Source organism: Tiliqua scincoides, chromosome 8, assembly GCF_035046505.1.
Source record: "Tiliqua scincoides isolate rTilSci1 chromosome 8, rTilSci1.hap2, whole genome shotgun sequence".
NCBI lineage: Eukaryota > Metazoa > Chordata > Lepidosauria > Squamata > Scincidae > Tiliqua > Tiliqua scincoides.
In genome coordinates, this window is record NC_089828.1 from 57304045 (window position 1) to 57321596 (window position 17552).

General features: G+C 48.4%; 2 protein-coding genes across 2 annotated transcripts in view; one reads left to right on the forward strand and one right to left on the reverse strand.

Moving 5' to 3' along the window:
* COL26A1 (collagen type XXVI alpha 1 chain) overlaps positions 1-17552 on the forward strand; it is an 81049-nt gene that overhangs the window by 23366 nt on the left and 40131 nt on the right. The gene's annotated exons all lie outside the window — the stretch shown is intronic.
* On the reverse strand, positions 682-1068 carry PFN4 (profilin family member 4). The gene has a single exon (XM_066634900.1). The coding sequence runs from the start codon at positions 1066-1068 to the stop codon at positions 682-684; it is 387 nt and encodes a 128-aa protein (XP_066490997.1).

Below are 17552 nucleotides of genomic sequence, written 5' to 3' on the forward strand. Positions count from 1 at the left end.
CTTTGGAGCTTCACCGTGAGGATCAGGGATGGCCCATCCACGAGGCAGACTAAAGCAGTTCCCTCAGGTAGCAGATTGGTGGGGGGGAACCCATCTTTGTCTGCCCACTTGCCCTCCCTCCTCCTCCTTCCACTCTGGGTTGGTTGGTGGAAGAGAAGAAGAACTGTAGAGGGGTGCTGGGGTAGAACACTGGAGAATAGGAGGAGCAGAGGCTGGAGCACCATCAGAGAAAGGGGGCAACATTTGGCAGGGTTTCAGATGGGTTTCTTTCCCAGCTCTGCCTGGAGGTGCTCTCAGAGCTATAAATGTGGGTTCTCCCACTTGCCCCCAAGTCATGCACATCGCACACTCTACAGTAGTGTCTGCCCACCTGTGGTTCAGGCATCTAGATAGCTACGCAATAAACAGGTCATGATTACATGCCAGGGAATTACTGGTGTGTTTTTTTGGAATGCACATACTTTTAATTTTTTTTTAACAGGCAAAAGGTGGATGTTGCAAAGATTTGGTAATTCCATGTGGACTTCAGATAGGTGCAATGTAACCGGCATCTGTCCAACAATGTGCCCTCTTCAGTCAACTTTGGGGGAAAATGGTAGAAAAATGCCAATTACTTGCTTTACTGCACTGGCTGTTGTTTCCTAGTGAAACCGCTTGTCTTTCTGGCCTTGGTCATGCCCTTCAGTTTCCCTTTTCTCGAATGTAGTCAGCCAACCTCTCAACAGCTTCCACACACACGCTGGGATACATGCCCTGGCTGTAGGTACCAATCAGGATGAAGGCCTTTGTCCTCACAGCCACCAGTCCATAGTCTTTGCCTTTCAGGTAGATGGAATAATCATCCGCTCGGACGCAGGTGTAATACCTGTCCTTGAAATACATCCCTTCTTTCCGGATGCGGAGCAGGTTCCTGGAGAAAGCGTGGATTAAGAGGGGTGCCTGGGCTTGGAGGGTGAAGCCCGGAGTGGTGGTCCACACACTCCCATCACTGATCTTGATGATGCCTGCGTTGGCCACATGCTTCGTTTTGGTGAGGCCGTCAAGCAGCAGACATTGTGCCTGGTTCATTTTCTTTCTGCAATCTGTTGCTGTTGTGGCATCTGCTGTTTCCCTGGTTACAACCACCGTTGAACTGTCATGGCTTATCCCAAAGAATCCTGGGGATGGTAGTTTGTAGAGGGTGCTGAGTTTAAAAAAAAAAAAAAAAGGCTAGAGTGACAGTGCAATTCTCCGGAGAGGGAAATCCCTGATTCATTCCCCCACTCCATGTGGAAATGAGGGCTGTCCAAACAACCTAGCGTTCCAGGATTTTAGCATCCTTTTTGGCAGACTTGGGGGTTCTAGGAAAGAAAGTCCATCCCGCAGGCTTGAAGACCACCCAGTCATGCTCTACAATATCACCTTGATCAGCCTTAAAAATGGTCGCTGTTCTTATTATAATCTTTTTTTAAAAGTTTCCTCTCCATGCCTTTGAAGCCCCTTGCACGGAAAGTCTTTTCTCCTGTATTTTGTTTAAAACGAGACCATTTGCATCTGCAGGCAACCCCCATTGCTTCCCCCTCCCCAAATCTGCAAAGAGCAGACCTCGCGGGAGGGGCTTCTTAAAAATAACATCAGCTCTGTTTCTACAAAGGCCCTGCTTGCGTTTGGTAAGTCAGGCCTCCTCCTTGGAGATGGGCTGCCTTTTTGTCTGTACGGCTTCCAAAAACAGTCCAGGAGTTTTCCCTTTACATTAGAGCAAGGATCTGCTTTTGCATCGAATGTTGTGCGCAAGCCAAAAAAACGCAATTCCTCCCTGCCTGGGAATACAAACAGAGGCAGGAGGGGTGAAACTCGCATATCTCAGGCTGGAGAAGAAAAATTATGGGAGTGAAGTCTTTAGAACTTCTTTAGGGGGGTAACCAGAGGGCCAACATGAGGTGAGTAAGAAAAACATTTGTACTACCCACTGGTAGGCCTTCTAGCTGCCTATGGATTTCCTTGGACCCATACTATGTAGCTGGTGTAAGTCTGAGGAGAGGAAGGGAGTGAGGCGGGTTAAAATGGGGGATAGGATGCAATGTGCACTTTTGCCACCAAGAGCTGTGCCCTGCAGCCTGCTCTTTGCCCTCCCCCTCCCTGTCCGAAGCCTCCCCCTAACCGCCCACAGAGGAAGAGGGACAGACAATTCATTACTACAGTCAGTTTCCTAAAGACAGAGCTGCAGAACCCTGAGGAGTTTTTCCAGCTATTTTCAACCGCTGTTCTCCAAACTCCTGTGGCACACCTGCAGACCTTTTGTGGCACACCAGAGGGCCGTGGAACACCGGTTGCAAATTGCTGGCTAGGGACTTGCTGGGGGTGTGTGTGTGACAAATCTTACAGGCAACTCCGGAAACTCATACTAGCAATTTTAACAAGGCATCCCCGAAAACAGGGATGGTGACATGCCCAGAAGAAGGACTACAAAATGGGGACTCTTTCTGGTTGCTAAGAAAGCGTAGCTGGATCAGGTCAAAGGGCACCCTGTGTCCCACCAGAAGCCTCTGGGAAGCCTACCAGCAGGAGAAGAAAGCAACACTGCTCTCCAGGGGTGTCTGGTTGCCACTGTGGGAAACAGGATGCTGGGCGAGATGGCCCTTGGGTATGATCCAGTAAATCTCTTCTCATGTCCTTACGAGTCAGCTTTCCTGAATCCTCACTAACAGCTGGTTCCAGTGCACTGCATTTTAGACATGAATCAAAGACTCTGCCCTGGTAGCCGTCAGTCTTGTCCACACCCATCTGGGTAGATATTCCACATTGCTTTCCTTTTCCATCCCTGGCTCTCTTTCACGGCTTTAATACGAACCATACCCAGCGTAGACCGCTGGTGAATTGGAGATTATCTATGGTATTTGTCACTTCCCCCCCCCCCCTCTTTTGCAAGGGATACTGGTTCAGTGTGGATTTGATGAGCATTTGTTAGGGCTCCATTTCCTTGGCAGAAAACAACAGACTATAAAACTCATTCCCCAGAACAGCTGCTTAGACAACAGTCCTTCCTCGCTTTCCCCCCATCCCCTCTCTGCATCCCCAATAGCCTCCTTTAGCTGACCTGAACTGAAGCCATTATGCACCCTGGTTATTGTACACTTACCACAAAACATGAGGCATACCTTAACATGATGTCATGTCTAGACACACCACTCAGGTATAAATTATCGGGCAAAAAGTAGCTTGTTCAGTGGCTAGAACTATAAAAATTTAACAAGATATTTTTGTCTCTCTCTTGTGCATGGTCTCTCTCTTTCCCTCTCTCTCCCTCCCTCTTGTATGCAGTCCTCTTTGTTGCAGAGCAGGAGAAAGCTCAATTGCTCGGTTTGGAGAGGAGGGATGGTCTTTGGGAAGTGAAATTCCTTCCTCTTTTTTCATTCCCTGTCTCATATCCTACATTCAGAGCAAGTTTCTTCAGTGGAGAGGGAGTGTGAGATGCTCCACGCCTGTGATTTGGCCAAAGGGATGTATCCAAAATTCTTATTTGAATTTCTCTCCAGATGATGGAGTCCCACATTCCCCGACCTTGTTTGCAAAATGGAATGGATGCCGGAGGTCCATTTCACGTTCCCATTCTTTATTTCCTCATTCTGTGCAGAGTACTCTGCATGCACAGTTGCCCATAGATATTGGTTCCTGGTTTCCTCTTGCCGCCACCACCACAAAAAAGCACTGTGCACATAGCATGCTGCCTTTGGAGCATGTGGTCCACGTAGAACAGTACTGTCCTCGCTGGCCCACTGTGGCTCTGCAGGGTGCCTGACAAAGGTTGACACAAAAAGAACCTGGTCAATTCCATACCACCCCCCGGCTATGCGTGTTACTTGTGCTCAATGGCTGCATGAAAGTTCTCTAATTGTAGGTCACCACAGTGTGAATCATGGTACGAGAGAAATGTGGTCTTATCCCGCCTGTTCGGGTAGCCAACTCTGACCGAAGCAATTCTGGAGACTTTTTCTTTCCCCCAACATGTTGTCATGTTGGAGGTTCCTGGAAGCCTCTTAACGGTCTCCAGGGGAGCTTTCACCAGGAGAGGGATGCTGATTCCTGCAGACTTTGGGCTAATCTTGGAGGGTTGGCAACCCCAGTAGTCATAGTGTTTATTGAAGTCTGGTTTTGATTGTGACTGTATGCATTTTGTAAGCTGCGCCAGGTGCCCCCGTAATTGGAGGGAAAGGTGGGGTCTACATATTTTAAATAAAACATTAATAGTTGCTGTGCTGCCACCATCTCTATGTCCTCCTTCCAAGGGGGAAGTGCCATATCCAGGTCACAGAGTAATCAAGATAAGGAGAACTATAATGTCTGAGCAGGTGCAAAAAGAAAAGGGAGGGGGTGTCTTCCTCTCCCCCTGGGTTTATCTTCACCATTGGCCTTCCAGGGGATCCCCAGTATGGGCCACACATTTAGAAGACCATCTTCTATCGTGCAGCCCAGGGGAGGGTCTCAGCCGCCACACAACAGGCTCTCCCAGTCCTGCCCCAGGAGTAGGTCTAGTCGATTGGGGCCTTCCCCCTTCTTCCCCCTGGATTGTACAGGGGCCCTCAATGCCTCCCCAGCCTTTCTTGGTCCTCCTCCCAGGGCACAGCCAGCAGCCTCCCTCCCAGCCCCTTCAGAGGAGCCCAGCCCCTTCCCGCTGGTCTTTGCCTCCTCCTCCTCTCTCTCTCCTCTTCCTTCCTTCTTTCCTTCCTTCCTCTCCCTGTCTTGATGCTGGCCTTGCCTCCTGTAGCTCTCCCCCCTCCTCCTTCCTTCGCCTCCACCCCCAAGGCCCCGATCCTGCAGGCCACTTATGCTTTTCTGTTGGCTGCACACAGCTGAAGAAGCTCTCCTGCTCCTGTTTCCTCATGAACACCAACTCGGGGACAGGCAGGAAAAAATCCCCCAGATCGTGATTTGGAGTCGATTGCCCTCTTCTCTCCTCATCTCTCTCTGCACAACCTGCCTTCCACAGAAAGGGGAGTAGCCCAAGAAGACCGACTCACTGTCAGAAAGCTGTAGAATGAATAGCATCTGATTCCAAAAAACAGCATAAATTACATCCTGGAATCCATTACTTCTTGCTCTGGTCGGCAGGAGGAAACACGGTCTATATCGTGAAATAAAAGACATCCTGGAACCCATTACGCTCTCGGAGAAAAAGACAAAAGGAACACAGGGAAAGGACGTTATAGGATCGGCGAGTCTAATAAATGATGTGTTGGCATCTCCCTTCCACCAAGATGTGGATTAACAACAGATGTATTACACTAATGTCTATTTATACGTTAATCTAAAACAACTGCATTGCTGTTGTGGACAGGAATTCCATAAACGCAGCCCCCCCCCACCTTCAAGCCCCCTGCTTCCCATCTTGATTCCGCCTCTAGGAGGAGGTTGCCAAGCATGGGAAAGCAAAGCAGTGCCCCGGGGCTGGAAGGAGAGCAAAGGGAGTCCAGATGACAAATGCATCAGGTTCCCAATTTGCAACCTGGCTCTTCAGATAAGCTCTTTTCAACCAGTGTGCTGCTGCACATTGGAGTGCCACGAGAGGTCCACAGGTGGGCTATGAGAGTTTGGAGCAGAGCGGTTGAAAATTTCTGAAAAGTTTTTTGGGGTTCTGTGGCCAGCACAAGGATAGGCAAGGCGTCACTACAGACAGTTGCCCTAAAAACAGAACCGCAGAACTTGGACAAGTCTCTCGGAAGCTGGAAGTGACATCACAAGAGGCACATAGAGCATAGAGATCAGTGTACCGTGAGAAGAGAAACACTGAACAGGGCTGCTCTAGATCGTTGGTGAGCCAGGACTCTTGTGGCTTCCAAGGGATGAGAAAATATCACTCCTCTTTCTGGTCCTTTACCATTCTGGAATTTTGCTCTGTGCGGCATTCCAAAGTCCAGTTTGAACAAAAGATTTTCTAAAATTAACTCTGGAATGGGGATTTTTCCAAATTTTCAGAGTTCAGAATGTGGTGAAAACAAATGATTGCTCTGAGACTTAAAATTACTCCCTTTGGCCAACAGGATAATGATGCGACCGTTCAGTTCTCGCAGGACTTAGGCACTGCCGGAAGGGCGCATTGGGCCTGAGTTACTTTACTTTCCCCCAGTAGCACAGCCAGAGGGGGTGTGTGGTAAGTACCTGTACTGCAGGCATCACAACACGCTGTGTAAGTGGTCCCTCCCACTCGCCGTCAGAGCCATTCCAGGTATAGACAGAAATGCACACTGCCCATGACAAGTGGGAGGGTTGCTTACATGGTGCATTTCGGTGCCTGCAGTACTTACCGTACCACCCCCTGTAGCTATGCCCCTGGTGCAGGAAGCTCTATTTGAGTTGCCATTGGTGACTGCCTTTGGTGTCAGGTTGGCTTCAGCAAATGCACCTCGAGCCACTTTGGAGCAGGAACCAGGAGTCAGGCCTAGGAATCAAAAGCCAGACATCAGGCAGCCACAGTTGTGAAGCCAGGGAGAAAGAACAGAGGGCTGAGCCCATCTAGCCCCTTCCTTGAGCGCAGAAGAGTACCCTCACCTCTTCCCTCCCTCTCCAGTCTGCCTGTCTTTGGACTCCTCCAGCTTTTTCTGCCTTTCATCTCTAAGGGAGCTGCCGGAGTAGGGAGTGTAACTTAATTTACCCCTTGCCGTCTTGCATCTCTGCCCGCTGGGTGCGGATCAGAGGCATGTTGGAACAGAGAGACTTGCAGCAAAATAGCACTAGGACTGAAGCCTGTCCCCTCGTGTGGACGTGTGCCTATTAATGAAACTTTCAAGTCTCAGCCTCCCCCCCAGTCAACCCCTCCTTTTTCAAGTCCCGACTTCAGCAGACAAACCGAAACTTTTGCATTTGATCTCGGAATGGGAGTTCATGGACTGGTTGCTAACGGTAACTATGATGTTAGACATCTGGGAATCGCCCCTAATCAAATAAACTGCTGACTCAGGGAGGCCGGATAAACCCAGACGAGAGAATTATTAGGTTTGACATCATGGCCCTATTTATTTTTTCCTTGTGATTGGCTGTCTCTGGCAAGCTGGCCTCGTGTAGCAGAGGAGTCCGTTCCTGCGCCGAAGGAGATCACCCTGCCATATTGCGGACTTGTCAGGCTGCTGATCAATGGGTGTCTGTTTCTCTGGCTGGGGTTTCAGAGGGTTTGCCAGCTGGGAAAGCCACCAGGACTTTTCTTGTTGGCTTTGCTGTTACGGTGAGGGCCGAGGCGAAATGACTTCCCTGCCAGTTCTGGCTAGCTGTTCCACAGATATGAGATACCTTCCCTTCACAGGTGGAACAGCAGCTTGGGGAGGGCTGTTTGGAATTGAAAAGTAACTGGGTAGGGAGCGGATGAAGCGGTTTCTCTCCCTTCCCACCCTCTGGCACTCCTGGAGTGGACGGGTTTCCCTCCCCTTTTTTGCTCATCAAGAGGGTCAAGCAGGCTCTCTCCCTTTCCACTCCCTTCCATTCCTGGAGGTAGGGTTAACCAGAGCTGTAATGGACTGCCCTGTTGTGATGTCACTTCTGGGTTCTTCCCAGAGGAAGGGGTGCCCGTTGTGGCCACTTTGTGCACCCCGTTCCTTCTCTGTAGAGAACCCAAAAGTGACTGCCTTGCACCACTTGTGGGGAACGGCGCACAAAGCCTCCAGCATCACCTCTGTAGCTAGGATGGAGCCTGAGGGCAGTCATGTGTTCCGACTTGGCAGAGTGCCTGGGGCAGGTGCCCCTCAGGGTTTGCCCTAGTTATGGCTCTGGGGTTACCATCCTTCTAGGATTGGCCTGGAATCTCCAGAAATTAGTATCAATCTCCAGGTGCCTCCTGAAAGCAATCCTGGGGATTTTAACAGAGTCTCCAGGAATTGCCAAGATAGCATCATGTTGACGACAAAAACAAAACATACACCTCTGGGGATAGCTTCGGCCAGAGTCGGCAACCCTACTCGGAGGGGAGAGAGTTAAGCAGCCTCTCTCCCTTCTTGCTCCTTCCAGCCCTCCATACGTTCAGATGCAGTCTGCCCCATGCTCTTTCAGGTTACAAGCATGTGGCAGAACAAATCAGATAACTCCATGCACGGAGGACTTTCAGCCTCCAGCACAGGACCCTTTTAAGCAGCACGGACCAAACGCGCTGTGATTCCAGAGACGTCTGCCACTCATTATGCAGGCTGCTTTGGGTTGTTAGAGAAGCTTCAGAAACCCACATTAGAGAATGGTGTGATGCATTCTTTTGGCATGGGCTGAGCTCGTTGGCTTACTAGCTGAGAAGTGATTTAATCTGAGCTTAATTGAATTGAAGGTGTCATGTCAAAAGACAAACAGTGCACTTGTGAGCCTTGCTAAAGACTTGGCAGGGGCTCTTCTGTTAGAAGCAAAAAAAAAGATTTCTTTGGGGGAGGGCATGTGTGTGTCTGAGATGAGAGGCCCAGGACCTTAATTAGATCCTTGGTTGGTTTCATTTCTTCTTGTCCTGCTCAAGGAATCAATTGTAGCTGGTATTTCCTGCTCCTTTTTGTGCAGGTGTTGCTTGATGCATCGTCCCTACTTGTATACTTAAAAGTGTGCATGAGGGAGTCTCAGGGACAGCATAATCAAACGATGCCACCCAGTGCTGCCCTAGATCTGCTGCTGCCATCTCTGCCATGGTGCACTTAAAAAAAATGCCCCTTACCTGTGCTCTGACATGCAGTTTTCACAAGCCAGGAACTTCCAGCTTTATTTAAAAACCTTGAATGTTTTGGTGGGGTGGTTTCAGTGGTGAAAGGGGAGCTAAACCCCACTTCCAAAGCCCCCTCTCTCAACCTTGCTACCCAACAGTGGCGTAGCTAATGATTGTGTAGCCTGGTGCCAAGCTCAAAATGTTGCCACCGGAAGTGATGTCACAACCGGAAGTGGCATCATGCCCGGACTTTTTAAAAAGTGAAAATTGGGAGGAAACACCACCTCCTCCTCCCCCCCAGCAGCTCACCACCCACTTGCTCTGCTGCCTCCCCCCAGTCCGTGGCATAGCTAAGGCATCTATCTGTTACCCGGGCTCAAAGAAGATTTTGTAGAGCCCCTGCATGATAAAAAAATCAAATTTAATTAAATAAATAAATAAAAAGTTATCAATTCCCTGCTGTATCATAATGACATCTCATTGGCACTCAGAACAATCAGTCTCATAGGTCAATTTGGAGCTAAGCAAATCAACTTTTTATTCCACAAGACAGTTGTCTTTTCATTTTCTGGTTAATTGGCCATAACATTTGATAGAATAAAGATATTCCAATGAGGTTTATTTCATTGCATTCTACATTAAATTACCTTTCCAATGATATATAACACGATGGTATTATTCATACATACCAAGATTTTCACAATTTTGGTCACTCGTGTCAAGCTCAGCTTGTTGCCCCCCTAAAGCTTGATGCCCGGTGCTACTGCTACCCCCTGCACCCCCTTAGCTATGCCACTGCTACCCAAGATACTTTAGCACAGCAGTTTTCAACTGGTGTGCCCTGGAACAGAGGCATAACTAGAAGCCCTGGTGCCTGGGACAGTGATGTTCTCCTTGGGACAGTGATGTTCTTCTAGCAGGTTCTCCCTGGGGGAGGAGGAGTGGCAGCTTTGCATCCCATTCCTTCTCCTGTGGTGGCTCCTGTTTGAAGGGGAGTGAGCACCCTCTCATCTGGAAGAACCTTAAGCTCTACAAGGCAGTCACTTCTGGGTTCTCCCCAGAGAATGTTCCACATGTGTGCTTTGGGTGTCTGGAGCACAGTGGTTGAAAATAGCTGAAAAACTCTTCTGGCTCAGTTTCTGGGGCAACTTGTTTAGTAGTAGTTGTGAATTATCTGTCCCACCTGTGAAGGGAATGGGACAGACAATTTGTTACTACAGAGTCTCCTGGAAGCTGGAAGTGACATCACAAGAGGCAAAGACCAGAGAGAAGACCAGAGAGGCCAGTGTGCCATGAGAAGAAAAGGGTTGAAAATCGCTGCTTTGACAGGAGGCAGCAGGGTTTGAGCCTTGGACCTTCTGCATGCAAAGCAGTGCCTCCCCCCCACCTCGATGGTGTAACTGGAGGGGGGCGGAGCACTCAGGCTGGCAGCGAGGCGGGCAAGCGGCCCCTCCCTTCGGAGCCATTCCCAGTGGGGGGAGCCATTTGGCTCCGTTTTGCTCAGGGGGCCAGCCTGAGTGCACCGCCCCCCCTCCAGCTACGCCACTACCGCACCTTGTTCTTGCCTAAACACATTCATTGTGCTCACATACCCTCTGACTATGTATGCTCCTGGACGCCATGTGATGTGCTGGAATTAATTGGCTTAAACTTTTGCCATGCAGCCTTCTGGTATGTAACCTGTCGGTGCCAAAAAGTAGTAGAGAATGAAACCTAAATAGAACTCCTTCTTTCCAGTTGACTGCGTGATGGTGAAGTGAGATTTCTTTAGAAGAGGAAAGCAGCTGGCTGTGTGTATCCACCCCCTGTTGGGGAAATTTAATAAGGGGACTTGACACCAAACCGATGAAGTCCTCTGTGTGGGATCCTTAAATCGCCAAAGCAAGGTTGCAGAGGAGCCCCCCGCAACCCACCAGCGCAGATGGTCAGCAGAAACTGCGCACATCCGGAAATGGCGCAAGTAGATATGTCTTGAAAAAGTCAATGAGCAGTATACCTAATGGAAAAGCATCCCACCATTTATAACTTTCAAATTATCGCATGAAGTGAGAGAGAATCTGCTTCTCGTGATTTCATCACTGGGCAGACCCATCCTGCCTCACTCCCCGTGTGGCGGTGCCAATGTGGTGTCCGCTATATCTTGAGGGGGAGTTTTGGCAAGATGAGTTCTCCTTGTGGGAACTTTGTTCCTCCCCCCCCCCCGGGTGAGTTGCTGCTGCTGCCGCTGCTGCCATGGTTCAGCTTGGACTGTGCCACCAATATCACTAGCACAAGCCTACGCTGACCAGCGAAGGTGATCCGGTCCAGGGAAGGTGGGCACTGCTGCCGCTGAACCTGCCCCCTTCCAAGGCTAGATCTGCCCTCCTCCCCCTTCTGCTCAACCCTCTTCCACCTCCTCCACACCACCCTCCTGACCCCTGTGCAATCTTACTGGTGGCAGAGGGCATCTGCTGGCTGTCTTCATGCTGTCATCACACAGTGGCAGGCAGTCTGCGCTCGCAAGGTGCGATGGTGTTTGTGAAATCTGTAAAGCTGTTTATGCCAACAGAACACTTGTTCCAGCAGTGTAAATGGACAATAGGACTGGGCCAAAATATCTACTGTTTCCTAAGATTCCCTCTTCTTTTCCTTTCTTCCCCACTTTAAGAAGGGATTCACCCTTTCTTTGCCCTCCCTCCCATCAGGGATGACCTGTTACAACCTAATGCAGTGTTTCTCAAACTGTGGATTGGGACCCACTAGGTGGGTCATGAGCCAATTTCAAGTGGGTCCCCATTCATTACAATATTTTATTTTTAATATATTAGGCTTTTAACAATGCTTTTAACAATGATAGTCAATGGGTTAGTCAATGGGACTTACTCCTGGGTAAGTGTGGGTAGGATTGCAGCCGAGGATTTTTTCCTGCTTGATAATGCACTTCTGGTCATGACATCACTTCTAGGAGGTCCTGACAGATTTTTCTTCTAAAAAGTAGGTCCCAGTGCTAAAGGTTTGAGAACCACTGACCTAATGTTCTTTATATATGCTCTCCTCAGTGGCCTCCTTATGCTCCATGCGCTCCTGCACATTGTCAGGGCAGGACACTATCCTGTAGAAAACAGGGAACATCTAAAATGGTAGCTCTGGAAGGGGATGGACAGCGATCTTGCCTTCTTGACGCGCTCTCTGTGTGTGTGTGTGTGTGTGTGTGTGTGTGTGTGTGTGTGTGTGTGTGTGAAAGAGAGAGATCTTAACACTCTCAGAAAATTCCAGTGCACAGGTTTCCTTGCAAGAGCCATGACCATTCATTTATGCGTTTTGCACATTTTCGTCCCTTCTTTTGTTCTGACAACAACCCTGTGAGGTAGGTGAGTCTGAGAGCGGTTGTGAGGTCACCCAGGAAGCTTCATAGCTGAGCAGAGATTTGAACCTGGATTTTCCAGTAGGCCTGGACTTAACTCCTGAACCATGACACCATCCCAGCTCTCTAAACTGGGAGGGTCAAGCAAAATAAGTTGGCTGCACATAAAAGTTTTTAAATCAATTGGAAGAGTAAGAGCTGAGTGGGGCAGGTCTGAGGAAGGCATGGCATGGAGTCCTGAGGCAATCAAAATGAAGTGCAGAGAAAAACGAGGCGGGTGGCAGGGCTGAGAGCAGCTGGGAAGGGTCTTTCCTCTTTGGAGACCTGTCCAGGGACAGAACTAGAGGCAGCTCCATCTCCCCTCCACTAAAAAGCCAAATGCCTTTTGCTAACATTTGGGCAAAAGGGAATTGAGGAAGGAAAAGCAGTTTATGGAACATCCATTCGTGAACATGTAAATTCTGCTTCTTGGCAATTGATTTGTTTTAAGTGCAAAGCTCAAATAATTTACCCAGAAAGCCTCGTTTTGGTAATTCAAGCCTTCCCAAGGAGTGCGTCAACGTGCAGTTTAATCATCATTACAAACGGTAGATTAAATCGTCACTGGAAAACAGAAAAATACTCGCAGCACCATAGCAACGGCTGCATGGCCCGGGACGCAGGCAGGATACTTCCAAAGCAGCCCTCTCAGCTCTAGACGTTGCTGCACAGTCCACAGCAGTGATACAAAGCTGTCTGAAGGAACTGTGGCTGCCACAGAATAGTGCAACCTGCCATTTGCCAGCATGTTAATAAAATGGGGTTGATAAGATATGGTTAAAGGGTCCCCCCCCCCCCACACACACTCCTACAACCAGGGAATGTGGCTGGCTATGACCTAGACACAGGGGCCCACTCCAGATTGTCCCCTTTCCTCATTTTCCTGGCAGGCCTCTAGGACCTTAAGCAGCTGCCCTGAAGGCAGAGGTTCAACAGGTTTGATCTTCCTTTGTGTGGAGAGGAAGTCAATGGGATGAAGCAATGAAGCCACCCACTGGTGAGACAGGCGGTCCATAGTTCAGGATCGCCCACACGGATGGGCAGCAACGGTCCAGGAACCCAGATAGAGGTCCTTTACAGCCATGTCTGCTGCTGGAGCTTGAACATGGAACTTTCCGTCTGCAAACAGGTGCTGCACCCTGAGCTACGGTCCCTTTTCTGGGAAAAGTATTCAACCAGAATGCTTTCCCTGTTGAATTTCTGCCTTCGCATGCCATGCTCACATTCTCCGGAGAAGCCACAGAGGCTGCTGTAGCACACTCTCCAGTTTTGAAATAACAGTGGGCTTTTCTCCCTATTTTCCCCTTGTGAAAGCAGCAGCTCAGTAGCTACGGTTGATCTCTGCGTCTATCACGATCTGCTCCAATAGTCCCCTACTACTACCAAGGACCGTTATAACTTCCTGGATCCTGCCCCTGGCAAATCGCTGCATGTATTTCTCCACCTGATGGTTTTCTTTGTTGTGAATTGCTAGAGTTGTTGTTCTTCAGGGTCCATTTAGCTCAGCATCCTGTTTCCAAGAGCAACTAGCCAGATAGGAAGATCAGAACCTGCCTTCTAATGTGTCTATCCCCCCTGGTGGTCCACTTCCTTCCTTCCTTCCTTCCTTATTTAAATACTTATGTATGTATTTATTATTTATGTACTTACAAGGCGGCTTACAGTTCAGATTAAAATATACAATATATAAATAAAAAAACATAAAATCATAATAAGGCAATATAACCAACTGGAGGAGGGCAACTATTTCTAATCAATGCCCTGCTATAGAGACACGGAGGTCAATGACACATCACGCAAATGCAAGATGGAACGAAAAGGTTTTGAGCCCTTGTTGAAAGACTATGAGGGAAGGGGTAGTTCTTAATTCCCCCGGTGGGGAAAATTCCATAGTTATGGTGCCACTACAGAGAAGGCTTGTCTCCATGCTGCCATCCCTCAAACTTGGGATAAAGGCGGCACTTGAAGGTTAGCCCCCTAAGGTGACCTAAGAGAGTGGGCCAGAATGTATGGGAGAAGGCTGTATGGGAGAAGGCTGTCCCTCAGATAACCTGAACCCAAACCGTGAAGGGCTTTAAAGGCCAATACCAGTAGTTCTAGTACCACCTAGCTCCATGTTGTCCACACTGATTTCTGGGCTCCACCCGAGAGTCTTTCCCAGCCCTACTTGGATATCTCAGGACTTGAACCTGTAACCTTCTGCATGCTACAGCCCTTCCCCATGATTTCAGTTGCTTCTGGAACAGGTAGGCATAAAGGCCATGTCCTTCAATGCAGTTTCCCTCCAAGTACCATGGCTGAGAAGTGGCTTGGACCCAGATCTTTCGGGTTATGGTCTGACATGCTTTTCCCCACACCACACTGGCCCCTTTATCCCAACCTCCATCCATCCCGTGCACTGATTATAGCCAGCTGGTCATAATTAGCAATCCAAAGCTTTTATCTGGGAGATCTCTGTTGAATTTATCACAGTACGTCTAAACCGACAACAACATCCTGGCACATCTCCTTCCTGCATGATTTACAGCAGGCCTTCTGTTGTCCCCATTCAGAGAAGCCAGCCAGTTTCCTGATCTTTATCCTTCACCAAGTGTAGCCAAATGCCTTGATGTCCTCTTTACTGCACCTTGGACATTGGCTTGCATCTGATCTTGGCACAAGAGATGCCTTGTCATCTAAATATAGATCAAGATAGAATTTTATCCCCTTCCCAGAATCATGTTTTAAATCATTACACAGAATGATGCTCCAGACTGCTCACCCTTTAAGAAAGAGTGAAAGGGAGGGAAAAAAAGGTTGGAGAGTGTTTAAACCTATTCTGAACTATCACGGCCAAGAGCAAGCTTCTTTGAACCCACATGCAAGAGCTGGAATCAATTCTGTCTATTATCAAGACTAGAAACTGTATACTGGTGTTACTGCTTTCTACTGAGTCAGACCAGGAGCCCTCAGTGGTAGTACTAGCACAGCCAGAGGGGCCCCTCCATCTCCTGAAGAACTGACCCCCTCATGCTAGGATCCATATGCTCCCCAGTGTCATCACAGCAGTACTGGCAGTGAAAATGTGGTGCTTGGTTGAGAGGAAACTACCCCTTCAAGGTCTCCACTCCCTAGGCAGGGGAGCCCAAGAGGGATAGTCATGGGGAGGTATTTAATGCCTCAGTTCCCTCTGGCCCTTGCTGGAGCAACTTGCTCTATGGGAGCTGTCCATGGTACTGTGACTCTGACCTGTCTTGCTGCCTTGCCCATCTACAACTGCCCAGTCTTGCCTCTATGCCTCCCCCCCCCTCATGATCTAGTAGACACTAGTATGGCTGAATGGTCTTGGAGTGGACATGGACATGTCATTCCATTGAGGTCACTCTGAAATGATCTTCCCATTTTGCTATCCTGTTTGCACTGAGATGGGGGGGCATTTTGGTGATTTTTGGGGGGGGGTGGAATGGGGTTTTCAGCAATCCATTAATGGTTGCAAAAAAGGACAGCAGTTCTATGGAGGAGCCACATTCTTTCTCCATTTCATGGGCACTTCTGGGGGAAAATGTTGGCCCCCACTAGCAGCCGACGCTTTTCCCCACCAGAATCTTCTCTCCTTAGCTTAGGACCTGTGACGTCTGGTCGCTTTTCAGCCTTCACTAATCCTGCAGTGGAGAGTTGGTATCTCCTGTCAACTGATTTTCTTCTCAAAGGCTCTCTTGTACAATCTGAGGTGTCGGTTTAGTCATTGGAACCAAAAGCCTAATCCTATGTCAACCTTGTGCCCAAGGAAGGGAACCAGCTTGCTTTTGGCCTGGCCTGGCTGATTCATGGGGTGTTTCCCTCACAATCTGCACTGGCAGCTCATGAATTACTACCAGCCAAAATCATAAAATCCTTACCAGGGTTTCCGTTTTTACGACCCTGGTGATGTGGGAGAGGGTGTGAGAAAAGGGTGTTTAATTCTTTGCATCTGATGCTCTGTAGCCTTCTGTAGGAGGCTGCAGGGAAATAAGCATTTTCTTCTTATGTGGCTTCAGTTGGAGCTGCACAGCTCTATTCTAGCAAGGCTCTAAGAAACCCAGACCTGTGCAGACCTGCTGCAGCATTTGGTTAATTGACTGATTAAAGTATTTTCTTAAAGACCCTTTTTGATTGACTAGAAAAGAGTAGAAAACATGCAAGTAATGCCATCTTAGAAGATGCATTGTCTTTCTCGCTTAGTCATACACATTTTCAGGGAGGGAAATGCCTCCTCTAAGATGGCAACATCATAAAAGACACATTCCTCCTTCCTTCTCTCACACAGAAGGGAAAATGCTTCTTCTAAAAGCACCCCATCTTTATGTAAGTCAACAGGAATGCCTCTTCTAAGCTACCACTTTAATAGAAGAGGCATTCCTCTCTCTCTCTCTCTCTCTCTCTCTCTCTCTCTCATATGTGTGTGAGAAGTTGCCCGATCCTATGCATGTCTACTCAGAAGTAAGTCCCATTAGAGTCAATGGGGCTTACTCCCAGGAAAAGTATGGATAGGATTGGGCTGAGAGAGAGGAATGCCTCTTGTTTTCAAGTGGTAGCTTAGAAGAGGTATTCCTGCCAATTTGAGTATGTGAGTGAATTGTCTCTTGAAAGCATTGTCTTATTGATTTGAAAGCGAAAGCATCGTCTTATTGATCTAACATGCTAATTGTGAACTCAGGTGCTTGAGTAACAGTCTGATTGGACTCTGAGGGTTGTGGGAGGACAAATTGACCTGCTTAACATCTGACTCCTTACAATATCTTGGAGGAGGACAGCATTATGGAGATCCAACTTTTTGCTGCAAATCTCACTTGTAGATCTTTATTTGCAATATTTACAGACTTCCTTTCACAATCCTCCTTCCCTGGTTCTCCTGGATCCTTTTCATGGTTCACAATTTTAAAATGCAAACGAGACCATCTATACACAGGGGATAAAAACCCAATAAAACAAAATCTAACACCACATAAAACAGCGAGAATCTCCGCTAATTCCTGATGGAATAAACATGCTTTGGCTGGGTCCCGAAGCAGGTCAGCGCAGAGGCTACTGAAAAGCTGTCACTTGCTCTCCACCATGAATTTGGTGGACTTTTTGTATAATTCAACACAGGCAGATCTCACACTTTTGTTCTATAATCATTCCAAATCAAAATGGCTATTCAAGGCCACCTGCTACCCACCCTCCTTGACTGCTCCTCTTCTGGAAAAGAAGAGGGGAATGGAGCAGAGTAGGAAATCTGGAGGAAACGAGAGTGCTGGAGGGTCTCCAATAAAACAGCTAATATTATAATGCCATTGTACAAATCAATGGTCAGGCCCAACTTGGAGTATTGCATCCAGTTCCGATCACCGCATCTCAAAAAGGTTATAGTGGAATTGGAAAAGGTTCAGAACAGAGTGATCAGAATGATTACTGACCTGGAGCCCTCCCTTATGGGGAAAGGTTACAGCATTTGGGACTCTTCAGTCTGGGAAAAAGACGCCTGAGGAGGGACACGATTGAAATTATGATTGAGACATACAAAATTATGCA